Below are 27,874 nucleotides of genomic sequence, written 5' to 3' on the forward strand. Positions count from 1 at the left end.
TGTTCAGCAAACTCAAGTGGCGGACTCTGCAAGAGAGGCGCTCTGCGTAGCGGTGTAGCTTGCTGTCCAGGTTTCGAGAGGGTGCGTTTCTGGATGAGGTATCGAATATATTGCTTCCCCCTACTTATACCTCCCGAGGAGATCACGAATGTAAAATTAGAGAGATTCGAGCGCGCACGGAGGTTTTCCGGCAGTCGTTCTTCCCGCGAACCATACGCGACTGGAACAGGAGAGGGAGGTAATGATAGTGGCACGTAAAGTGCCCTCCGCCACACACAGTTAGGTGGCTTGAGGAGTATAAATGTAGATGTCGATGTAGAAAGTTTTCGTACTCCTATTAGTGGACATTAATATGGGGTATGTCCCACACTTTCCCTTTACGATGACAGATAGTTTCTATGGGGTATTTGAATGTTTGTGGAGGAATGTGAGACCATTCTTCCTCAAGAGCCGAAATCAGGGAAGGTAGTGATGTTGGACGCTGGAGTCTCTAAGTGCACGTACTAACTCATTACAAAGGCATTCCACTAGGTTCAGGTCGGGACCCACGGTAGACCAGTCCATCTGAGGAATGTTATTGCCCACAAACCATTGCTTCACAGATACTGCTTTATGGCAGGATCCATTCTCATGCTGATAGAAAAAAATCGTCCTCTTCAAAACGGAATTCTGCTTTATGCAGTACAAATGCTGTCAAATGTGATCATATCCTACCGCATTTATCGCAATAAGGGCATCACATCCCAATCACGAGAAACTCCCCGCACACCCTAACTCGAGCTCCTCTGTACAACACTGTTGGCCCTACACATGGTGGCAGGTAACGCTCTGCAGGCATACGACAAACCGAAAACCTTCCATCGGGTTGCCACAGGGTATAGCGTGAGCGATCATTCCGAATCACCCGTTTCCAAGCACCCACTCCCCAGGGCGTCGCTCTTTATACATCAAGCGCTGAATAGAATTGAAACAGAAATATGTGGCTTATAAGGAGTTGCTCGACCATTGTACCTGTAAAGAAATTATATAAAACTTTTTTTTAATGAATATAATCACACTAGTTCAAATACCAGAGATTAATGCGTAAAGCATTTGCTGAACAAAAGAAGCTTTACGCTCTTCGTTTATTAGTTTTAGAATAAGTTACCTTTCGTTGTTATCCTGTCCTAGTGTTAAGACGTGTTGTGCCATTTCTTACTGATAAAATTGGGTTAAATAATGAAAGTGTTTTTGATGCAGAGCGATTTCGTCTTTTGTGATACCATGGGTCCCACCTCCTGAAATTCTGGAAAATTATTACTATTATTTTAATTTTATGCAGAGAATTTAGATGGAGGCGACGATCTTCACGGCGACGCTGTTCAACGATAGAGGTACGTCAATGTGTTCATCTTTTTCCTTTCGTGGCCGCTACCGTCAATTCCAATATATTTGCGGCGACATTCAGAACCTGCAGTCTTTCTTTTCATTGAATTTCGAAGTCCACGCATTTACTTTCTAAGATGAATATATGCATTTAACTGAAATTCTTTTTGTCCAGGCCACGGGGGATGATTGCACTCAAAATGTACATGCCTCTATCCCGTTCGTATGTTCGCATACATTTGAGTGTGTACAAGCGTGACTCGTTCCCTACACATTATTAACGCTTTGTTTTTTAACCACTCATTCGTGAATGTACGTGCCCTCTTATTTGATGTAGTCAAAAAATGGTTCAAATGGCTCTGAGCACTATGGGACTTAACATCTATGGTCATCAGTCCCATAGAACTTAGAACTACTTAAACCTAACTAACCTAAGGACATCACACAACACCCAGTCATCACGAGGAAGAGAAAATCCCTGACCCCGCCGGAAATCGAACCCGGGAACCCGGGCGTGGGAAGCGAGAACGCTACCGCACGACCACGAGCTGCGGACGTGATGTAGTCAGTCGGCCCTATTCTTTAATAACGTTATTTGTAACATTCAGTGGCTTAGTTTCCACAATTGATCTTTGCCTGTGTGCCGGCCGTTGTGGCCGAGCGGTTCTAGGCGCTTCAGTCTGGAACCGCATGACCGCTACGGTCGCAGGTTCGAATCCTGCCTCGGGCATGGATGTGTGTGACGTCCTTAAGTTAGTTATGTTTAAGTAGTTCTAAGTTCTAGGGTCTGATGACCTCAGATGTTAAGTGCTCAGAGCCATTTGAACCATTTTTTTGCCTGTGCCGCAACAGCGCTTCAGGCGAAATATTTATTACGCGACATCCACAATAACTTTTATTTCAAAATTTCGACGACCAGAATAAAGATTTTTGTAACAATAACAGTACCAAATCATAATAATATAAGAGGACGCGTTACATACCCCATTCTTTTTAACTACCTGCGGACAATCACTGTACCAGGTGGACTACTGGTAGCAATGTGAAGCTCACGAGAAATTCCTTCCTCTAATTCACGCGACTTTTACAGCTATCCTTCGCAACTTCCGATGACACATGTCTGTCAGTAAATGTGGTTCAAAATGGCTCTGAGCACTATGGGACTTAACATCTATGGTCATCAGTCCCCTAGAGCTTAGAACTACTTAAACCTAACTAACCTAAGGACATCACACAACACCCAGTCATCACGAGGCAGAGAAAATCCCTGATCCCGCCGGGAATCGAACCCGGGAACCCGGGCGCGGGAAGCGAGAACGCCACCGCACGACCACAAGCTGCGGACTCAGTAAATGTGGTCTGCCTGGTCATGGTATAGCTGTGGTTGTCCCTCCGCATTTCCATTTCAGTCACACCACTAGCAGTAGAGTTTTTGAAATGTCCTTAATGAATTTGTTAGGCGCAAAAGTCCACGTACAAACTCATTGAGCTCCACTGACCAACCCATTCTGCTCTTACTACTTCTCTACTGCTAACACAACTCTCTCGCCCTCCTTTGACACTGGCCGGTCAGCGTCAGACGACGTCTAATGGCCAATTCCGCATTACATAGGGGTGTCCAGACACTTTTGATCAGATAGTACAGATGCGTCCATTGCCTTATTCATTTTTCTATTAATGACTAACTGCACATATTGATAGTCTATTCCTTTGTTCCCTATGATGTTGATATACTATACACTTTTGTTAGCAAGTGTACATATTGGCACTTAGTTGCTTGTGGAAAAATGTGCAAGACGGTGACGCATGTATTATAAGTGGCAGATGCTGCAGCTGATAGTAACTGCGTACTTCACGCCAACGAATCAGCATCTCAGAATGGATAAACACAATGAAGCATCCCCAAATCTCTTGTGGTTCCATTTTTAGGTACTCCACGTCAACGTCTGCTCGTAGATACGTATCGTCGGTAGGTTTTCCGGCCTTACTTCAAAAATGGTTCAAATGGCTCTGAGCACTATGGGACTCAACATCTCAGGTCATAAGTCCCCTAGAACTTAGAACTACTTAAACCTAACTAACCTAAGGACATCACACACACCCAAGCCCGAGGGAGGATTCGAACCTGCGACCGTAGCAGTCCCGCGGTTCCGGACTGCAGCGCCAGAACCGCTAGACCACCGCGGCCGGCCCGGCCTTACTTCCCGACGTGACAGCGACGACTCTCCGATGAGGTGCGGGCCTTGTGTTTTGCTATTACTGCGAGTCTTGTAAATATCGCTTTTATTTAGTAATTTGCCCGGCTAAAACTCTCCCCTTTTATGATTAAGACAGCCTGCTCCACCTTTCGCAGGGAGTGGGGACGTCAAAGAGACGCCAAAGTTCATATTAAGCAGTCCGTAAAACACGTAAACGTTTACTTCAGTTAGCGTGTTAGTTAATGCCTACGCTTTCCGCTAGATGGTGCTGACTTACTGCTGAATAGCTTTGATTCCGTAAAACCTTCACTGATTAGTACTAGGTAAATGAAATAAGTGCAACACTCTTGTATTTCACTTTCACTCTATATTAAAGGGTTAAGATGGTGATGGATAATGGACTATTTAAAAGGTTCCTAGCCTGGAGGAATCTAAATAGTCCGCAAATGCCGATATGCACGCGTTCTACGTGCAGATTCGCAACTAACGGCACACGACACTTGAAAGTTCACACGTTAATATCTGAATACCGGTACCTCTGAATTCACTCGTTTCAGCAGATAATTTGAGTTTCTGTTGTCTATATGCCCGTAAAGTTCTAATCTAGTACTAAAGTCCTAAAATCCCCTTAATACTCCGTTGCTACCAACAGTCAGAGATCGTACACTACATCACTTTTAATCTCCGTAATATTCTAACAGTTCATCGTGAATCTTAACACGATAAAGTCCAATCTAATTATTGTCTCGCTGACTGACACGGGTTCCCCGCCCTTTAACGAAACAATCAAGGAAAAAAGGCGGCAATAATGACGATCAGGCCTTTTTGTAGGTTTTTCATCACAAGAGTTTAACGTCACTGCCTTCTCCATGACGGAGCTTCCGTGGCTTTGCTGTACTTAGACGTTAAACTACTTGCTGATATACTATAATTTTGATCTGAAATTACCGAACTCTGAGTCTACACTATTTTTCCCTCTAAAAATTCTATTCTTAATTTTAAATTATTCTTTCTATAGCTTTTATCACTGTAAACTAAACCGAGCTGTTGCAACAAGTCCTGTATGGTTTTCAAGGGAATGGTGATGATACAGGTGGATAGCGATCGCGCACGCGTCTCTACAAATTAGGCCAGAAAGGCTTAGTAATACTGAGCTCTGACGACCATGGTGGCCATCAGAGATGCTACGTTCCGTCCTTGTGCTCACAAAACCAGTCCTGGCTGTATGAACTAGGGTCTTGTCGTCTTGGAAAACGGCATCATCACTGGGGAACAAATATTGTACCACAGGATGGATCTGATCAGCCAAAATGGCCACATAATCCTCGGTAGTAATGTGACCTGCAGAATAATCGTGCATCCCATCATCAGTCTGCATCGTAGGCGTGGCATGGAGTACGAAACATGTAAGCTCGGCCACAAGTTGGAAACAGTGTGAAAAAAAGACTCATCCGAACAAAAGATTTTCATCCATTGCTCCACAATCCATGTTTTATGGCTTCGGCACCACGTTTCCCTGTTACGACCATTTGCATAACTGGTGAGTGGTTTTCGAATTTCAGCTCACCCTGCAGTTCCCCACTTTTGGAGCTCCGTTCGTGTTTTTTTGGTCCTGACTGGTTTGAAGAGTGCAACATCCAGTTCTGCAGCGACTTCTGCTGACTTTTACAGTTGTCTTCCTCCTCAATGACCGTGTGTCAAGATCACTCAAAACACACTTTGGTCCGCGTTGTGACTTACCGGATGACGTTTTCCTGTTTTCCCTGTAAGCAGTATAAATCTTCCATACGGTGCCTGTTTGAACACCAGACACTTAAACTACCTTGGTTACGAGCACCCACAATTTTCCCGTGTTCGAAATCACTTAGCTCCAGCATAATGCACTCACAACTACACAGAACACTGTTCTGACAAAGACTGACACTTGCAGTGCATTGAGGGCATTTTACACAGGTGCTGTTCGTGGTCAGGTACAACAGACTTGACTAGCAACTGCATCTACGTTCAAACAAGCATTTCTCGGGGTGCTTCCATGTTTTTAACCGACGTCTGTATCTAATATATAGTGGTCATCAGACGTTTTTGTTGAAGAGCCAATACTGACGCCTGAGGCCGCATATGTACGCATCTGATTATTAATTGGTAACCGACATAAACTAGTATGTTACGAGCCCCTAATAGACTAGCTACAACAAGGGCACGGTAAGTTTCCACCGGCCCACAAGTATTGATGGTTGAAAGTCGGCACCATTGGGAACACTTTGTGTCGATAGGGGTCCCTTTCAAATTCAAATGGTTCAAATGGCTCTGAGCACTATGGGACTTAACTTCTGAGGTCATCAGTCCCCTAGAACTTAGAACTACTTAAACCTAACTAACCTAAGGACATCACACACAACCATGCCCGAGGCAGGATTCGAACCTGCGACCGTAGCGGTCACGCGGTTCCAAACTGACGCGCTTAGAACCGCACGGCCACACCGGCCGGCCCCCTTTCAAATTACTGTCATCCTCAGCGACAATAAAGTTGTGACACAGGAGTTGTCACACGAAGTATTACTATTTCGTCTGTGTGAGGAGATGATTACTCCACACACATTATAAAAATGTATATATATTTTCACGGACAACACCTATGATGTTATTGACAACAACGGGTTTGAAAGAGCTGACCTATCGTCCTAACCACCAACAGCTCGCGAGCTCCTGTCACTTTGGATTTTAAACAATAGTAACCAATGTATCTGTGAATATGGAAGGCTGTTACAATAACAGCTCTAAAATAGGATATAATACGTAATAAGGCAATCTCAACAGCTCCTCACAGTAGGCTTATCACTTGTCAGTCCATGGTTCCAAGTGTGCGAGATTTTTATTGCATAAAAAGGTATGTTTTTGTTTTCTGTATAATAGCAGACATGTATAAAATTGTTTTTAACAGCTTGTATAAAGAAGGTCGTTGAATTTCGGAATCACAGGCTTAACATATGCGAAGAACACAGAAATGTGCAGCATTAAGATAAGAAGGAAACGACCCACCTTCATACGACGATGCTGTAGAATCAGCTAAATTTTGTTTCTGTTGTGATGTAGTGATATTTGTTACACAAGGACGTGAGTTAAGTGTCAATGAGATCAGTGGGATGTATTTGTTTTAAACGAGTTTTTAAAGTACTCATATATCTTTCGTTCAAATGAAGAAATTTGAATACCATATCCGCCTTAACTTTTGTTTTGGTTTGGTTTATCGCCAGCGGCTGCTCATCAGAAGTAGGTTAAATGTAATAAAAATCCAGCTTTTTCTTTTTCAACACTGAAGAAATGGACAGCTGAATTCAAACATGAGCTTAATTTTCTTGAACGCATTTCACGAACAGAGCTTTCCAAAACTACAAACACAGACGGAAACAGTCAAAGAATGCACAAAATTCCAATGAACAATCACTTATTCTGCACACGAATTACTTGACTTCCAAATGTATCAAAAGTAGTGTCACTGTGCACTTCAAATGAAGAATTAACTACGGCCAAGTGTGTACAGAATGAGTGCCGCATTTGTTCAGTGGGGACAGAAACCTCATCCGAAATAAATAACTGGACCGTTTTATAAAGCATCGAACTGAATATCGGCGTCGTTTTATTTTTTAGTGCCTGAGGCTAGCCGCACCAGTCCACGTCAGAAACGAAAACATAATAAACGCTGTTGGTGGACGTCGTTGGCCCAACAGCAGGTGTGCACAGACTAAATAGTACCGCAGGCCGCCAAACTCTTACTGTGACTACGTCGTCGCAAATTCAAAACTATCGTGCCGTGTGGTAAGTTATAACTCAGAACTGGAGTCCCCCTAGCCCACTGCCAGCTAGATTAGGCTCAAACGAAATAAATCTACAACGACTCGCTCTGTCCATTTCGGCAGGGAATGAAAAATTAGAAGAAAGAACACTGGTCGGAATAGATTTCATCTGCCGAACAGATTATAGCCAGTGCTTCCTGGGATGGAAAACTGATCCTTCTTATCTGGTATGTTGAAATGGCCGAATAATAAATGATGACGTTATTAAAGTCCTGTAAACCATCAGCATGAAAAATTATTAACACATGTGAGTTTTCCTGGTACGAAAAAGAGTTGATTAAACAATGACGGAATTAGGAAACTATGGTACGAAAAACTGGAAAATCAACCATGTCGCCAGTTTTGGCTGCTCCGACTGAAATCTATTTCTATATATAAAGAAAGCTGAAGATAGTAATGGAATGATGTCACTGGAAATGGCAGCCATAAATGACCGTTCGGGAGAGCTCTTATAATCTTACGTCAGATATTTAATCTACTCGTGAGAAAAACTTTAGACGCAGACTAAATGGGGACTACACTGAAAAACGAGTAAAAATCACTATCTGCGTCTATGTACGTGTATTAATTGCTAGTCATTTCCTTTCCTGTTACATCTGCAAATGAAACGAGTGGAATGGATACCCAGATGCCTCTGTATGAACCCCAATATCTCTCATTTGACCTTTGGTCATATGAATATTAGAGGCAATACAGTCACTCAACAGACAGTCACGAATGCTGGGTCTCTCAACTTCCTCAATAGTATTTCGCGAATAGATCGTATACGTCCCCACAACGTGGCCTACTTCCCTCAGGCACGGCGCCCAATCAGACTCTGACGCCATCAGCTCCAGCGCCGCCGCTCTCACGACGCTGGCCCGCCCAACGCCCCCTCCATCGTACACTCTCCTGTGCTTCCTATGCCATCGGCGCATGTCCCCTACATGCACTCTCCCTGTATGTCTAATGACGGCGTCGCTCTGCTCTCTTCAGACTCTGATGGCCATAGCTTATCACTTCTTGACAGCTAACCATGGTTATACCATCCTTTCTGCATGTCACCGATGTTCAGCTCACATCTCCGGTGACCTCCTTTCTCTACAGGCCTCTTCTCTTCCGAGTGTGTGTGTCATGGTCATCTTATGCACGAACCTGTCCTGTGCTGCCCTGGCCTGGGCATTGCCCCCCCACATCTCCAGTAGGGATTCTCTCCTGCGACCTCCAGGACCTTTCCGCTCTGCATAGAGAGCCTGCCTTTTCTCGTCCGGACAGCCTCCACGGCACATAAGTTGGACTTATGTGTCACTCTGGTTCTCTGTTTGTGCAATTTTCGCTGCAAGCTCGGCCTCTACGATACGCCGTCTTCAACGGCGTCATGTCCATTTCTCGATAACGACCCCGGATATCACTTTTTTGCCACATTCGCTCCTTCCAGTCCTCAACAGGGCATCTTTGACAGCACCACCGGCCCCGGGCCCCCACTTCCGGGTCGAGGCCTCTACTGTTGTACACACTCCTTACTGGATGCGCTGTCCTTCTCCAAAGCTCATTCGCTCTTTGGGAGATGCTTTTTCTCCATGGTCGCTCCTCTATCTCTCCCTTGGAAAAGAAGGGATGTGGTATCCTATCCCAATTGCCGACCTCACAGCAAGACGGGTCCACCACCTCCTCTGTCGAAAAAAAGGGATACTGTAACCTTAGCTGACACCTAATGCTCAGCCACCAACCACACAGTAATGTACCGCAGGTTGCCGCCCTTCTAGTATGCCAGCAACACAACCACGTGTAGGTCACACCCCAGCAGCCACAAAACTGTCAGTTGGCGCTATGACATACGATTCACAGTGCTGCTATCGTCAGTACTATCTCGCATCCCCGAGTCACTTGCCACCATCACGCTTTCCTGGTATTCTTCCACTAGAAGGCTTTACATGACGCTGCCTGGTCACTCTCCAGTCAGTCGGTAGTTAACAGCTCATGATTCTCTCGGCTCAACTCTGACCACGTAAGCTGACCCACAATCAGAGATCCTTTCTCTGGGCCTGCAGTACACTCTGGGCTTTATGCCAGCCATGTCCGTGGCTCACCAGTAGGAGCCTACGACATCACAAACCACATGCAAACTGCTGGGCCGGCCGAAGTGGCCGAGCGGTTCTAGGCGCTCCAGTCTGGAACCGCGCGACCGCTACGGTCGCAGGTTAGAATCCTGCCTCCGGCATGGATGTGTGTGATGTCCTTAGGTTAGTTAGGTTTAAGTATTTCTAAGTCTTAGGGGACTGATGACCTCAGAAGTTAAGTCCCATAGTGCTCAGAGCCATTTGAACCATTTTTTGCAAACTGCTGGGTCATTGCGAGTGCGCCGAACACGGACTGCATCTATGTACAAACTTGTGCCAACTACGTCAGTGCTACACTATTAGGACAGACTAGTATACTTAACTCAGTGACTATGTCTAGCATTGCGATACAGCTCGTACTTTTTAAAACCTCTTCTGTGTATTTTGTCATACGGATAGCATGTCACGACCATCTTTTAGTTGTGTTATTTCCAAAACGGCATTAAGTAGAACCTACTTGATGTATTGGGTTAATGCAGTTCCATCGTTCTCTGGCTACCTGTACACAGCCATTCATTAGTAGCTTGAACCACCTACAAGGGAACTTAACACATATCAATACGAGACTCGCATAAAAAGAGAAGACGCAGAAATTCACAAGACGCGTCAACACTTTGACGGCATAACCGACATTCAATCTAATATGATGCGCGAGTTGAATAACATCCCAAAGAAAGAATTTTTTTAACAATTTCACAGGGTTGTATGAACGTTCTGTGCATTGTACTCAAGTGAGTTTTGGAGGGAGTGGGGCGGAGCCCTGAAACTTTAAAACCACTATCCTGTTTTCATTAACGCAGACTCGAAAATTTAAATACATAGAAAGCAAGACAGGAACCGATACGGAGAGCAGCACAGAAAATATAATCAGCGTAGCAATGGTGAAAATGGCATTTTGTTAGAATAGGTGAATTTTCTGAAGCAATAGGGACAAAGCTCTGAGGAAATGACTAATGAAGTGTCTTGCATGGAGTGTCATCCTGTATAGTGCTGAAACGTGAAAATGAGGGAGAAAGATAGACCAAGTCTGGAGGCTGTTGAGGTGTGGACATGGCGGAGGACTGAAGATTAAGTTGGATGGGTACAACGTAACATGAGAAGATACTGATAAGAGTGGAAGGGCAAAGACAATTACTGAATGTAATAACAGGAAGCCAAATAAACTGGAGTTGTCGTATATTAAGAAAGGAGGAGAGGCTTATAAAAAGTAGAGGAGTCTGTGGAAGAGAAGAAGAAGAGATGGAGGAAGAGATTTCAGATCCTGGATGATCAGATGGAAGGCAGCATATACAACAACATTAAAAGGGAAGTAATGGACGGCGGAAAACGGAGACACAAACGGCTTGCTAATATAACAGTAAACTTATGCTGCTGCTGATGATGATACACTGCTGGCCATTAGAAATGCTACACCAAGAAGAAATGCAGATGATAAACGGGTATTCATTGGAAAAATATATTACGCAATGTGGGTGCATAGATCCTGAGAAATCAGTACCCAGAACAATCACCTCTGGCCGTAATAACGGCCTTGATACGCCTGGGCATTGAGTCAAACAGAGCTTGGATGGCGTGTACAGGTACAGCTGCCCATGCAGCTTCAACACGATACCACAGTTCATCAAGAGTAGTGACTGGCGTATTGTGACGAGCCAGTTGTTCGGCCACCATTGACCATACGTTTTCGATTGGTGAGAGATCTGGGGAATGTGCTGGCCAAGGCAGCAGTCGAACATTTTCTGTATCCAGAAAGGCCCGTACAGGACCTGCAACATGCGGTCGTGCATTATCCCGCTGAAATGTAGGGTTTCGCTGGCATCGAATGAAGGGTAGAGCTACGGGTCGTAACACATCTGAAATGTAACGTCCACTGTTCAAAGTACCGTCAATGCGAACAAGAGGTGACCGAAACGTGTAACCAGTGGCACCCCATACCATCACGCCGGGTGATACGCCAGTATGGCGATGACGAATACACGCTTCCAATTTGCGTTCAACGCGACGTTGCAAAACACGGATGCGACCATCATGATGCTGTAAACAGAACCTGGATTCATTCGAAAAAATGACGCTTTGCCATTCATGCACCCAGGTTCGTCGTCGAGTACACCATCGCAGTCGCTTCTGTCTGTAATGCGGCGTCAAGGGTAACCGCAGCCAAGGTCTCCGAGCTGATAGTCCATGCTGCTGCAAACGTCGCCGAACTGTTCATGCAGATGGTTGTTATCTTGTAAACGTCCCCATCTGTTGACTCAGGGATCGAGACGTGGCTGCACGATCCGCTACAGCCATGCGGATAAGATGCCTGTCATCTCGACTGCTAGTGATACGAGGCCGTTGGGATCCAGCACGGCGTTCCGTATTACCCTTCTGAAACCACCGATTCCATATTGTGCTAACAGTCATTGGATCTAGACCAACGTGAGCATCAATGTCGCGACAGGATAAACCGTAATCGCGATAGGCTACAATCCGTCTTTTATAAGTCGGAAACGTGATGGTGCACATTTCTCCTCCTTACACGAGGCATCACAAAAACGTTTCACCAGGCAACGCCGGTCAAGTGCTGTTTGTGTATGAGAAATCGGTTGGAAACTTTCCTCGTGTCAGCACGTTGTAGGTGTCGCCACCGGCACCAACCTTGTGTGAATGCTCTGAAAAGCTAATCATTTGCATATCACAGCATCTTCTTCCTGTCGGTTAAATTTCGCGTTGGTAGCACGTCATCTTCGTGGTGTAACAATTTTAATGGCCAGTAGTGTAATATTAATGGCATACCGTTTGCCCCAGTCACTTCGATTAAACACCTGGGTGTAAAGTTGTGAAATGAAATTTAATGGAATGAGCACATACAGTTAGTGGTAAGGAGGGCGAATGTCTGAATACAACTTAGAGAAAGAGTTCTGATAAAGAGTACAGCACCTTTAAGAGAGACCGAATACAGAACGCTTGTGCGACACATTCGCTCGAATATTTGGTGTCCCTACCGGTTGTGATCAAAGGAGGCCGCTGAAGCAATTTGAAGGTGTGCTGCTGGATTTGTTAGCGGTTGGTTGGATCCGAGCGACGGTGAGACGGAAATGCTTCGTGAGATTAGATGGCTGGCGTAAGGCCTAGATTATAATGTGTGGACGGCAAATGGAGCTTTGATTGAGGGACCGCTTGCACTGAAGTCGTTATGTCCACATAACCGTGAACTGTGAACTTTTATGTCGTCTGCCTGAAAAGTAGTCGGGTGGCGTCCTATAAAGCCAACGGCCGAAGAAAACCTGTAAAGCGTAGTGCTGGCCCAAGATCCGTAGATGCGAGATAGCGCCGACGGTAGTAGCTCTTTGAATCGGCGAGCGTCACCTGGTACTGTGGTGATGGCTGGGGTTGATCTCCCTAGTGTGCCGGAAGTGCGGCAACTCACCAGACACCGGCGTGTGGTTGGTGGTTTGTCCGTAGGTGGCAGCCGAGGGTAAAGCAATAAGACCAAGTCTCGTTACCTGCGATGAATTTTTTCAAAAAATAACTTCACAGTCTGCGTTTCAGTCAGAAAGCAGCATAGAAATCAGTTTTGGAGAAGTTTTTGATCTTTTGATTTAGAGAGTTGCTGCATTGAGATTTGTGACAACAACATGACACATCGTGGCCGCACGTCCATCATTTAATACTGGCTGCTCGCAACTGACTAATCGAATTCACTTCTGTTGTTTACAGTTGTTAGTTGAAGCTGTCACCACATTTACTGCGCTGTCATCGCTTTTAGACCAGAAATAAAATCAGCCTCGGAACTTCAGGGACGGACTGGGTACTTCTCCGTTCAGCATTATATTTACCCTTTATTTTCTCCTAGTGCATTTACTTCTGTTTTCTTTTTGTATTGATTTTCATTCCCTAAATCTTTCGTTTAGCTTCAGTGGTATCGGCCTTATCCTCTAAGCGCTTGACACGTCGTCTGCAAACGTCAAACACCGTGTTCTTCTGCCTCCAGTTTTTACCACATGATCATTTATTGGCAGTGGTCAATCATATTTCCCGAGTACAGACTGAAAATAATAGGAGACTTACACCTGGCTTGTCATACTCCTTTTCCTAATTCTCTCCAGCCATTACTTTCTCTTTTCACTTTCGCTGACGCCATTTGATATAAATATGAGTTTATGGGTCGTCTGCTTTTCCCGTCCGTTCTCTTTTCCCTCATTATCGTTACAAGCACATCTCAAGCGACGTTGTCAGAGAGCTTTCCCGGTCTATAAAACACATTTATAGGTCTCTTCCCGTTTCAATATACCTCTCTCCTAAAATTCGCAAGAGCCCTAGTGCATCTCTTGTGCCTGTATTCTGTCTGAAACCAAATTGCTCCTTAGCCAAATTCCCCTCCATTACATTTTACAGTCTTTTATTTAATGATTCTTAACATAACTTTGGCTGCATGTGAAATGAGAGTAGTTGTTCTGAGCTCTCTGCATTTATTGGTGGCTACTTGTTTCTTTGGCACTGGAATCATTACTGTTGTTACAAAGTCGTTTGGCCCTACACGTCTTTCATATATTTTGTTACATAACAACAGTATTAATGCCGTATTCTAACAGTATATGAATATCTCTTTAACCCATTAGAATTAACACACATTTATCCACATTTAAACTGAAATGGCTTGACACATCGACTAGAAATTCTCAAGCATCCCTGCAGTCGTTCAAAGACGACATTTTCCTACCCACAGCAGGAAACAGTCTCAGACTGGTGCCCACTCTACAACGCAAATCGTTTACGTAAGTGGAGAACGGAAGCAGTCTTATCTCACTTCAACATGGCACTTACACGCTACTTTGTCTCTGATGAGGACTCATCATCCTGCAGAATTGTTATGTCGATAACTATGGGTTCTTTCCCTGCTCTGGCGTATGGTTCATCGGAACTACAACAGATGAAATACTAGTTCACCTTATTACATGAATGATAAAAAAGATTTACTTAACTTGACACAATAATTTGTCACACGAGTGCATGATAATTTGCTACTGTCATTGACTATTAAAGCACTACACGAGGCACTAATTAAAAAACAGTTCTCTCAAAGTGCAATGTTCAACATTTAGAAAAGTAAATTTCTATTTGACATTTGAATAACTCTTTAAGTCTACTTGATCATGCTGATTGTCTCAGCTGAGCTCACAAACTGGGGCAGAGCGCTTCCATGCTCGGCTCTATGTTGACCTCCAAGCGACGGTGCTGTTGTGCTAAGAGAGGGGGCGTGGCTCCTTCAGCGTCTCCCACTCGCCTGTGCGGATTACAGTGAGAAATCACTATCGTCTGTGATATCGATGAGTGTTGCCGACTTTGGTGTGACACCGCGATCTCTGGACGATACCTCAAGAAGGCACTGGGTTCTGTCGATCATAAAGCACTTCACTGTCAACACTTACAAATTTTCTCCTCGAGCTCATTGTAACAAATCATTCCTCGTCGCATTCGTGGGCGTGTAAACTTCACTATCGTGGATGCTAGCGTGAGTTTATGATGTCTGCTGGAAGGGCACTTTGTTTAGCCTGCAGATGAATGACAATTTTGACTGTAAATCTTATAAGTAGGTTGTGGTCACGGCCTGCTATGCGAGATTAAAGGCGAGTTATTTTTCATTGTGGCAGGTCTTTCCCAGCAGATGTTGAAAATGAACTGTATAAAAATGCTGGCAGGAAGAAAGCTTATGCACGGAAGTGCTATTAGCGGCAAGAGGAAATAGCCAACAGAAATGCCTGAATCGTGTTAGCGAGCATGTAAGGTTGGAAAGTTTAGAACAACATCGCGGTGCTGCCTGTGGGTCTGAGGCGATGTTTTAAGGATGTTGTGTACATCAGGTCGGGAGTGAGTGGTCCTTCGTGAATAACGAAATTATTTTTCAATACGGAAAGTTTAAAGAAGGCCGCAAGTGCATTCACGTGTGGGCGTAGTATTATATTTAAGCATTCCCCGGTATACTGCACGAGTGTTACACTGCACACCCTCGATAGGCAGAAACCTCGTATCAGATCGCAGAGCCAGTAGCTAACTAGAGGAGATGTGTAATGAAAGAGGCAGACATGGTAAGGTCTCAACGAAGCCATTATTTTCCATTTGCTTCCCTGCAGACTTGAAGTGTGATGTTTTTGTGTGATTTCCTTTCCCTGTTGAGTTTCAACTGGATTGTTATTACACTTGTGGAGGTTATCGAGGGAAGTTTCTGAGCGCCAGCTGAAAGCGGTGTACAAACTGTTAGAGGTCTATTTTCCAGTTCAGTGATCGGATGTCTGTCTCTCTGAATATGCTTATTTTTAACAATGCCTGAGGAAACGGACACTGGTGTCGATCTTGCAGGTGTACTACATTTACGAAATTTATTCGCTATTGCGGAATATTTCTGACATAGCTGCATTATGTATAAATATATTACCTATTGATGACACATGAAAATTTGTGCCCGACAGGGACTCGAACCTGGATTTCCCGCTTGTCGAGAGAGGTCGCCATAGCACCTTTGGCTATCAGAGTAAACTTCCTGGAACTGTAGTTCAGCTGCAAGATCGTAGGCAACGTCTCTTTCCTCAGATAATGATAAAAATAAGTACTGACGATTGTAATACTAACGTTGAATACGTTCGTTTCCTTGAAACACCGTGGTGGGAACTCAGCTAAAGTTATATGAATGTGTGGCGTCTGTTCTTTCGCACATATCCGAAAGAACACACACCTTGCAGAATCCTCAGCTGTTACACATTATATGAAATTGAAGGTGGAGAGGGGAAGAATCGATAGGAAATGGGGGATCACTGCTGTCCGCTGCATTGAGACATTATGTGGAATCGGTGGCGAGTGAAAATGTGCAACGGACCGGGATTCGAACACGGAGGCGATAACATTGTGTCCTGGATGGTATAGTGGTTGCCGCACCTGCTTGGTAAACAGGAGATCCCGGGTTCGAACCACGGTCCGGTACACATATTCACTTGTCGTCGCCGATTCCGCGTAACGTCCCAATGCAGCTGACAACAGTGATACTTCCCCTTTCCTTTCCTTTCGTTTCCTCAATTTACATATGAAGTAAAGTTACTAGCGATGAGGTTGTAGATGGTGTGACATATGGAACTTTGGACCGGTCCTGGAAGCATGCTCAGATAGCCAAGGTGGTTGCTGGTACCGTAGCTCAGCGTGTCCGATCAGAGGGTTAGCTGCCTTCCCTAATAAAAAAAAGTGAGTGATCGGATGAACGATGAATTTGAATGGATGTCATGCGATGTCCACCCCGAACAAATGCAGCGAGCCATAACGAAAAGAAAAGGTGGTTAAGGGCGACAGCTCGCGACAAGTGGGAAATCCGTTTTGAAGTCCCGGTCCGGTACAAATGTTCACATATCACCCATAGGTTACATCTTCATACATAACGTCAGAAAGATTTCACAGTAGCGAATATATTTCATATCTCTGACTATGTTTAGATTATTGTCATGCATTATTAATAGGATAGGACTCGTGATAATTTTAACTGTCTCGCAGGTGAAAGCGAGCCTGGCGATCCTTATTTAAACTGATTTAAACTGATTTGATAAGGGTTGCAACGCAGTAAAGCAATCTAGGATCGCCAATAAACGTTTTCCGTTTCATCTGCTAGGCAATAAGTTCATAAATTTGTCTCACACGCTGGTGATCGCAAAGAGTTCGAGGATACTGGTCCTGGCCGCGAGTGGTACATTTTGGGATGCGACGAAGTACCGAGGGCGTGACGAGTCGACCAGTACGTTTCACCATCAGTACGGTCGTTATAATTACAGTACAGCTGCTCAAGGAGGTCCAGCATCAGCTGTAATTATCGCGTGGTAGCGAAACTTGGCAGATATGCTAATGCGTTAATGTGGAACCGATTTACACTGGAAAAAAATTAGTTCCAATTTTGGCCGCCAGGTGCGAATCTGGTGCTGTACAACACTTCGTCGACATCTCCGCTGCTCGCATTGATCAAAGTGTTTAAGCGGCAGTTAATAATAAAATCAACATTATGCCTTTCTATACGCTGATCTTGCATTCACGGCGCCAGATTTGCAACTGGTTGCCAACATTGGAACTAATTTTTTCCAGCGTAAATCGGTACCACGTTAACGCATTTGAATATATAACAAATTTCGCCTCTGTACGATAACTACAGCCCACACTTGACCTCTGTGAGTAGCTGCATTTTAATTACAACGGCCTGTTGCATACAACTCATATGAAAAACGTAAGCTGTCTACATATTATAAGAGAGAGCGGAGGGTACTTACTGACAACGTGAAATGTTGCGGGGCAGCGCTAGGCATAGTAGCGGACCGCACCGCCAACAGGCGCCGCCAGATGCAGGTGACGGCTGTGCTGAGCAGCAGCGCCACCAGCAGCAGCGACACGGCGGCCGCCGTCTGCAGCGTGCCAGCCGCCCACGACGGCGGCGTGGGCTTGGGGGGCAGCTGGCCCGGCGCCTTGGATCAGGAGACACAAGAAGAGGCAAGTAGTGGCTAGTGGTACCTCAGTGTGTGCTTTGTGTTTTGTGTGTGTGCGCGCGTGCGAGCCCACGAGCCTGGTGTGACGCATGGTACCTTTCCTGGAATCAGTTTGATTGTTCTGGACACTGGTAAATAATAAACAGAGATTATGGAGAGTTATTAATAAATACACTACTGGCCATTAAAATTGCTACACCACGAAGATGACGTGCTACAGAAGCGAAATTTAACCGACAGGAAGAAGATGCTGTGATATGCAAATGATTAGCTTTTCAGAGCATTCACACAAGGTTGACGCCGGTGGCGACACCTACAACGTCCTGACATGAGGAAAGTTTCCAACCGATTTCTCATACACCAACAGCAGTTGATCGGCTTTGCCTGGTGAAACGTTGTTGTGATGCCTCGTGTGTGGAGGAGAAATGCGTACCATCACGTTTCCGACTTTGATAAAGGTCGGATTGTAGCCTATCGCGATTGCGGTTTATCGTATCGCGACATTGATGCTCGCGTTGGTCGAGATCCAATGACTGTTAGCAGAATATGGAATCGGTGCGTTTAGGAGGGTAACACGGAACGCCGTGCTGGATCCCAACGGCCTCGTATCACTAGCAGTCGAGATGACAAGCATCTTATCTGCATGGATGTAACGGATCGTGCAGCCACGTCGCGATCCCTGAGTCAACAGATGGGCACGTTTGCAAGACAACAATCATGTGCACGAACAGTTCGACGACGTTTGCAGCAGCATGGACTATCAGCTCGGAGACCGTGGCTGCGGTTACCCCTGACGCTGCATCACAGACAGCAGCGCCTGCGATGGTGTACTCGACGACGAACCTGGGTGCATGAATGGCAAAGTGTCATTTTTTCGGATCAATCCAGGTTCTGTATACAGTATCATGATGGTCGCATCCGTGTTTGGCGACATCGCGGTGAACGCACATTGGAAGCGTGTATTCATCATCGCCATACTGGTGTATCACCCAGCGCGATGGTATGGGATGCCATTGGATACACGCCTCGGTCACCTCTTGTTCGCATTGACGGCACTTTGAACAGTGGACGTTACATTTCAGATGTGTTACGACCCTTCATTCGATCCCTGCGAAACCCTGCATTTCAGCAGGATAATGCACGACCGCATGTTGCAGGTCCTGTACGGGCCTTTCTGGATACAGAAAGTGTTCGACTGCTGCCCTGGACAGCACGTTCTCCAGATCTCTCACCAACTGAAAACGTCTGGTCAATGGTGGCCGAGCAACTGGCTCGAAACAATACGCCAGTCACTACTCTTGTTGAAATATGATATCGTGTTGAAGCTGCATGCGCAGCTGTACCTGTACATGCCATCCAAGCTCTGTTTGGCTCAATGCCCCCAGGCGTATCAAGGCCACAGGTGGTTGTTCTGGGTACTGATTTCTCAGGATCTATGCACCCAAATTGCGTGAAAATGTCATCACATGTCGGTTCTAGTATAATATATTTTTCCAGTGAATACCCGTTTATCATCTGCATTTCTTCTTGGTGTAGCAATTTTAATGGCCAGTAGTGTATATACATTGAAGGTGGCAGGGAAAGAAAGGAAAAGACAGGGAAACTATTAATGTCAGCTGCATCAGAACGTTATCAGAAATCAGCGGCGATGAGTGTAAGGCGCGCGGAGTGTTCGCGTGGTTTGAAGCCGCAGCCGTGGTCTCCGAGCTGATAGTCCATGCTGCTGCGAACGTCGTCGAACTGTTCGTGCAGATGGTTGTTGTCTTGCAAACGTCCCCATCTGTTGACTCAGGGCTCGAGACGTGGCTGCACGATCCGTTACAGCCATGCTGATAAGATGCCTGTCATCTCGACTGCTAGTGATACAAGGCCGTCGGGATCCAGCACGGCGTTCGGTAGTACCCTCCTGAACCCACCGATTCCGTATTCTGCTAACGGTGATTGGATCTCGAGCAACGCGAGCAGCTATGTCGCGATACGGTAAACCGCAATCGAGATAGGCTACAATCCGACTTTTATCAAAGTCGGAAATGTGACGGTACGCATTTCTCCTCCTTACACAAGGGATCACAACATCGTTTCACCAGGCAACGCCGGTCAGCTGCTGTTTGAGTATGAGAAATCGGTTGGAAACTTTCCTCATTTCAGCACGTTGTAGGTGTTGTCACCGGCGCCAACATTGTGTGAATGCTCTGAAAAGCTAATCATTTGCATATCACAGCATCTTCTTCCTGTCGGTTAAATTTCGCGTCTTCAGCACGTCATCTTCGTGGTGTAGTAAATTTAATGGCCAGTAGTGTAACTTATAAGTATCCCTGTAGTACGTATCACACAATATATGCAGCAAATATAGATGTTAAACTGAAATGTATCCGTATTTCATGGATATGGGTGTGGCCTCTACTGTCTTATTAATACTGTAAACACCACAATTTCCTGCTTCAGTGACGAGTTATTGAAATTTTACTGCACCCTGATGCATTTTGAGCAGCAAGCTGCCACTGCCAAATGAAGATTCATTAATAATATTAAACGGCAAACACTTTACCAATTTCTGGAAAATATTATTTACTTATTGTCAGATGACAACTGAATGTTGCAACCACAGATAAAATGACTTGTGACTTAACAGACATTACTTACTGTACACCGAAACTACAAAGGGCACAACAGAATGATGACATGTAGTGCGTTTAAAAAGAAATTGTTGTATTTTGATGAAACGGAGAAATAATTACATTTAACTAAATATGAAAAATAAACTTGTTATGTGGATAATTTTACTTTTAACATCTTCTAACAGAAAACAGCCCATACGATGGAGACTGAAGTTTTGTACGCTGTTAAGAAAGCAGGAAGATGACCAAGAGCGACAATACTGGAAATCAATAAAAATATGTTTTGAAGTCCCAGCTTATTTTTAAAAGGTCAAACTTCTTCTCCCTGTTGAACTAAGTTTCAGTTATACAAATGATGGAGTACAATTGTAAAACCACTTTATTTTCAACTATTGTTCTACGTAACGATATCCAAGTATGAAACTTTGTTTTTTGCATTCATTTGTCACCTGACGATGACCTTTGAAACCGAAAGCTGGTTCGTGACCATATAAAGGGTAGAGAGGGGGAGAAATGTGTGAGAGGGGGGCAGGAGAGGAGAGGATTTATTATGCTGCCTGTCACCGCATCCAGACTGTTTATCAAAGTTCGTCTGAGGCAGCTTCTGTTGAAGAAGCATGAATTTTACAAAAATTGTAATACAGGAATATCAGAATACTACCAAATATACCTGCGAAGTTTCTGTGCCAAGTTATCTCTGTACTAGCTCGTATAGACAGTGTTCGAAAGTTTGAGCGTGTCACAGCTGAGTCTTGAAACATATCCGAGTACATACCATAACTAATAATACAGGGTGGGGCAAATGAGAGTGAAACGGAGAACAGAGTTCCAGTGTACAAAGAAACACAGCACAGGAAAGGAAATACGTACTAACCTAACTGTAGCAGATGTCAGAAGTGACCACCAGTCGTCTCTTGGCGCTTTTGGGCCCTGTTCAGAAAGTTGCTGAAGAGGGATCGAAGATGGACTGCTGGAATTGCTGCAGTCTGGTCCGAAATGTTCTGCTGCAGTTCTTGAAGACTGAGGGTGGTTGTGATACACTTTAGACTTGATGTTTCCCCATACAAAGTAATCGCACACTGACAGATCAGGTGACCTGGGTGGCCAACTAGGGCTGCGATCACACTGATCTTTGCTAAAAACTCTGTCAGGCGTGAAGACTGTGTAAATGTGCTCCAAGGTTCGGCCGGCTGCATGAGCAGTTCCTCCATCCTGTTGGAAGTAACTGTGGGTCTTGTCCTCCGGGCCACTTTTATTTGCCCCATCCTGTATATTTTTATAAGAATTTCTGACGATTATAGACGAATTTCTAACATAAAGTTTTATTTTGTCAGAAAACGATTCGCCTTTAAAATCATAGTTGTCTTAAATATTGCGATATATTACGCCCCCCCCCCCCCCCCCAATCGAGGTGTAGGAATATGCCAACCTCTGTTCCCATGAAAATAGGAGCCAGTGTTCAAAGACAGGTATCTGGAGATTTTTGATATAGCGATTACTTCAAACATCATCTGCCGACTGTCGGCAGTTTGTAAATTAGATGGTTGAAAGGTGTTTGATTTGACTTTCTGTACTAAACAGCCGAGGCTCTCGTGACCATCTCTGAAAAGATGGACATACGGAAATTTGATACTCAGTAGTTTACGACTGATAACAATCTTACTTTTCAATATTGAGTGAAAAAGAGTCTCTGCTATGAGACTATCAATAAATTTAAACCACTTCAAATTCAATTATCATAACAACTAAACTCCGCCCGAAAAGCCATGAAGGCCCAACGGTACCGATCGGCTGTCGTGTCATCCTCAGACCACAGGCGTCACTGCGGATATGGAGGGGATGTAGTCAGCACACCGCTCTGTCGGTCGTATATCATTTTACAAGATCGGAGCCGCTACTTCTCGATCAAGTAGCTCATCAGTTTGCTTCACAAGGGCTGAGTGCACCCTGCTTGCCAACAGCGCTCGGCAGAACGGGGAGCCACCCATCCAAGTGCTAGCCCATCCCGACAGCGCTTAACTTCGGTGATATGACGGGAACCGGTGTTACCACTGTGGCAGGGCCGTTGGCTTAAAATATCAAATTTCAGTTATTCTTAATTCAGCGTGTTACGTCTCCAAAAATGGCTCCGAGCACTATGGAGCTTATCATCTGAGGTCATCAGTCCCATAGAGTAGAACTACTTAAATCAAAGTAACCTAAGGACATCACACACATCCGTGCCCGAAGCAGGATTCGAACCTGCGACCGGAGCGGTCGCGAGGATCCAGACTGCAGCGCGTAGAACCGCTCGGCGACTCCGGCCGGCGTTACGTCTCCTTTCGTTTACGAGGACATAAAGGCACTGAAGACAGTGTCGTCCGGCCGAAGTGGCCGTGCAGTTAAAGGCGCTGCAGCCTGGAACCGCAAGACCGCTACGGTCGCAGGTTCGAATCCTGCCTCGGGCATGGATGTTTGTGATGTCCTTAGGTTAGTTAGGTTTATCTAGTTCTAGGTTCTAGGGGACTAATGACCTCAGCAGTTGAGTCCCATAGTGCTCAGAGCCATTTGAACCATTTGACAGTGTCGTCTGATAACTAAAATTGGCTGAATGGTTAACCTTTCTTCACGTCAGAATGATTTCCAGAGCCCAATTTGACTGCAGTATAAGATTTCACTTGACTGATCGATTTTATTAATTTTTCCATTTTAATTTTTCCCTAACGAAAAGAGATTATAAGATCAATATCAAGAAAACTACAACTAAGGTAATGGAATACAGTCGAATTACACCAGGGAATTAGATTAGGAAATGAGACACTATACGTAGTGAATGATTTTGCTATTCGGGCAGCGAATTAAACGATGATGGCCGACGTAGAGAGGATACAAAAAGTTTCGGGGAGCTAATACAATGCGAAGCTATTCTGTTGTGTTGAACGGATTTTGTCAAAAAGAGCCCCGCACTCCAGCAGAGCGTCATTAGCGAAATTTTATGGTCTGAACACTGGGCGAACACTCCTGAAGTGAAACAGCGACGCCACATCCCTTCCCTTAGATGGGCGACTGCTCACGAGAAGAAACTCTGTTAAAAGAGAAGAGAATGTAGGTTAAAGTGGCACCTGGAGCTCTATGGCGTCTGCCGTGGGAACGATCAGCTAGAAGACTTTTTAGGATAGCGTCCCTCTGAAAAAAAAAAAAAAACCGAAGGACGGCTTGCGAGTGGGTACATAGTACGTAGGGGGATTTTCTGATGCTAGAACGCGTGCAATTGGCGCGGAGATGCGTAACAACGATTTCATTAGTGTCCTAACATATTTTACTGGCTGCTCCGGAGCGAACGTAAACGCTTCGCTTGTTGGCGGCGTGCAGTAAAGACGCTACGACCGTGGGAGCCAGTGAGTAAGGACTTCCCCCGTGGGCGTCGTAGAAAAAGGACAGTTCGGCCGTCGAGTAAAGACGCCGGCTATGGGAGCCTGCTTAGGTAGGTTCTGGAGCAACCATCTGTCCGTTTACTTCTGCGACAACGCACTGCGCGTTGCATCAGCTATCTTACAGCTTGTGTTGCTTCAAGGTGAGGTTTATCAATCAACGTACTTATCGCTATCCAAACTTGTCTTTGATTGCAAATAAAAATTTTCGTAATCCTCAGTAGCGTTATAATTCAAGTAAGCAATATCCTAATATTGTTTCTTAGATGTGTTGTTGGGGGAAATAATTTGATTAATTTAATAAGTAAAGGGAGAAATGTGAAGTACTCCAATCAGTGTGCCTGGGCATATAACAATATGTAATTAATTTCGATGCGCACAGATTATAGGTCTACATCTACATTTATACTCCGCAAGCCACCCAACGGTGTGTGGCGGAGGGCACTTTACATGCCGCTGTCACTACCTCCCTCTCCTGTTCCAGTCGCGTATGGTTCGCGGGAAGAACGACTGCCGGAAAGCCTCCGTGCGCGCTCGAATCTCTCTAATTTTACATTCGTGATCTCCTCGGGAGGTATAAGTGGGAGAAAGCAATATATTCGATACCTCATGCAGAAACGCAGCCTCTCGAAACCTGGACGGCAAGCTACACCGCGATGCAGAGCGCCTCTCTTGCACATCCGCCACTTGAGTTTGCTAAACATCTCCGTAACTCTATCACGCTTACCAAATAACCCTGTGACGAAACGCGCCGCTCTTCTTTGGATCTTCTCTACCTCCTCTGTCAACCCGACCTGGTACGGATCCCACACTGATGAGCAATACTCAAGTATAGGTCGAACGAGTGTTTTGTAAGTCACCTCCTTTGTTGATGGACTACATTTTCTAAGGACTCTCCCAATGAATCTCAACCTGGCACCCGCCTTACCAACAATTAATTTTATATGATCATTCCACTTCAAATCGTTCCGTACGCATACTCCCAGATATTTCACAGAAGTAACTGCTACCAGTGTTTGTTCCGCTATCATATAATCATACAATAAAGGATCCTCCTTTCTATGTATTCGCAATACATTACATTTGTCCATGTTAAGTGTCAGTTGCCACTCCCCGCACCAAGTGCCTATCCGCTGCAGATCCTCCTGCATTTTGCTCCAATTTTCTAATGCTGCAACTTCTCTGTATACTACAGCATCATCCGCGAAAAGCCGCATGGAACTTCCGACACTATCTACTACACTGTCTGCAGGGTGCTTTTCTATGCCGACGTAAATTCTGGGATAGAAATTAACAGTAGGTACCCTCCATGCCTTATTTTAAACACCGCACTTACCAAGCGGAAACGATACACGTACACCACCTAGGACGTGCCTGACCTCTAATGAACGTGGTGTGTTGCAAGTTAATTGCTAGCATCACCAAGAATCCGATAAAACATTTAGCTCACGGCTGCGATGGGTGCCGCATAATCAAGTTTAAGAACTTCAGTGGGAGCTGTGTGGCTTTTCCGAGAGGGACTTGACGTATCGTGAAACTGCAACCCGTATCGTACGTAATGCTACTGCAGTGACGCGTGGAATTAAGATTCAAGTAAGTTGAACAACAGACTACACACCATTAATTATCATTTCGAATGGGAGAATATGTTTCAGTTAACTTTCCATTTACATTAAAGGCGCAGCTGTTTCATAAGAAAGAATCTTTTATAGCAACTTTTCATCAAGTACAGACCTAAGTCTGTTTTTGTAAAAAAGTAACAACAGTTTTAAAATACAGCCACTGCAACGTTGCTGTCGGGGATTCTTATATGTGCCCTGAGTACCTGAATCTACTGGCTTCCCGTACGCCCGTATTTACGTTCATTTAAAATTCCTTACTAAAATGAAAATCGCGTCGATTCTTAAATACGTGCAGTGATTCGCTTTCTGTGGGCAACAAATGTGTCAGAGGTCGAAATTCATCAATGGATCTGCGAAGTTTATGGAAAAAGCATTGTAAGCGATTGAGTTGTATGATAATGGGTTATAGCGTTTAAATACAGTCGTGCTACTGTTCACGATGAACTGCGAAATGCGGTTCCACCCATTGTCACTATACAGCTGGTGCAGAATGTTGATGAAAAAGTTCAAGAATACAGACGGTGATCTGCTACCCATTGATTATCATTTGTTCCCACATTTGAATGAACTTTTAGTATGTCGGCATTTCGAAGAAGTAACGTCAAGACGACCTTCAGCTGTGGTTGGTAACAAAGGTGGCAGATTTTTGTAATGAGAATGGAATTAAGAAATTAGTTGTTTGTTACGAAAAGTGTCTCATAATAGTGTTGAGCAGTAGGTTCAGGTATAAACTTTCGAGCAATAACATTTTTTAAATGCAATTGTGTTTGTTTAGTATAAAATGTTACTAACTTCAGAAAGACACCTCATATGTTTTGGGGAAAGAACGGCATATGAATATTATCTCTGAAGAAATGGCGGCAGGGATTGCTGTTATTGAGGACTGACGTATGAACGTAGTGCAAATAATTAACCGAAAGTTCTAGTTAGTGATGCTGCCCTCAGACTTTCAGACTTTTTATAACACGCAACAAAATTACAAATTGTGTCATGTGTGCGCAACATTTTTGTTGCTCTAGTATCGACTGTCTCTCCTGTGTTTGTTCCCGGCCCGTTGCTGCGACACCAGAGGGCGCCTGGCCGCAAGAGATCGCGCGTAACCACCGGCGGACGCGGGCACAGGGCCATGTTCGGCTAGTTAGGATGACGCCGTTCCCTGGCAGCGATGAGCAGTTGGGGGTCTTTGTTTACCGAGGACGCCTGAGTGCTCTTTCGGAACGAACATAGCTAGAAGGTAACGGCTTGGCTTGAGTGTTATGGCGCCATCACGCCAGTTGGAGTTTATACTGAGGTGGCAAAAGTCATGTGATACCTACTACATTACTGGCCATTAAAATTGCTACACCAAGAAGAAATGCAGATGATAAACGGGTATTCATTGGACAAATATATTATACTAGAACTGATATGTGATTACATTTTCACGATATTTGGTTGCATAGATCCTGAGAAATCAGTATCCAGAACAACCACCTCTGGCCGTAATAACGGCCTTGATACGCCTGGGCATTGAGTCAAACAGACCTTGGATGGTGTGTACAGGTACAGCTGCCCATGTAGCTTCAACACGATACCACAGGTCATCAAGAGTAGTGACTGGCGTATTGTGATCAGCCAGTTGCTCGGCCAGCTTTAACCAGACGTTTCCAGTTGGTGAGAGATCTGGAGAATATGATGGCCAGGGCAGCAATCGAACATTTTCTGTATCCAGAAAGGCCCGTACAGGACCTGCAACATGCGGTCTTGCATTATCCTTCCGAAATGTAGGGTTTCGCAGGGATCGAATGAAGGGTAAAGCCACGGGTCGTAACACATCTGAAATGTAACCTCCACTATTGAAAGTGCCGTCAATGCGAACAAGAGGTGACCGAGACGTGTAACCAATGGCACCCCATACCATCACGCCAGGTGATACGCCATTATGGCGATGACGATTACACGCTTCCAATGTGCGTTCACCGCGATGTCGCCAAACACAGATGCGACCATCATGATGCTGTAGACAGAACCTGGATTCATCCGTAAAAATGACGTTTTGCCATTAGTGCACCCAGGCTCGTCGTTGAGTACACCATCGCAGTCGCTCCTGTCTGTAATGCAGCGTCAAGGGTGCCGGCCGCGATGGTCTAGCGGTTAAGGCGCTCAGTCCGGAACCGCACGACTGCTACGGTCGCAGGTTCGAATCCTGCCTCGGGCATGGATGTGTGTGATGTCCT

The 27,874-nt window shown here is 45.0% G+C and overlaps 1 protein-coding gene across 2 annotated transcripts in view; it reads right to left on the reverse strand.

Moving 5' to 3' along the window:
* LOC126481451 (uncharacterized) overlaps window positions 1–27,874 on the reverse strand; it is a 259,781-nt gene that overhangs the window by 16,283 nt on the left and 215,624 nt on the right. For both annotated transcript variants that reach the window (XM_050105223.1, XM_050105222.1), the window contains exon 4: window positions 17,796–17,987. In XM_050105223.1, coding sequence (XP_049961180.1) covers window positions 17,796–17,987 — 192 coding nt within the window. The remainder of the gene's footprint in view (window positions 1–17,795; window positions 17,988–27,874) is intronic.

The sequence above is a fragment of the Schistocerca serialis genome, chromosome 5 (assembly GCF_023864345.2).
Source record: "Schistocerca serialis cubense isolate TAMUIC-IGC-003099 chromosome 5, iqSchSeri2.2, whole genome shotgun sequence".
NCBI classification, from domain to species: domain Eukaryota; kingdom Metazoa; phylum Arthropoda; class Insecta; order Orthoptera; family Acrididae; genus Schistocerca; species Schistocerca serialis.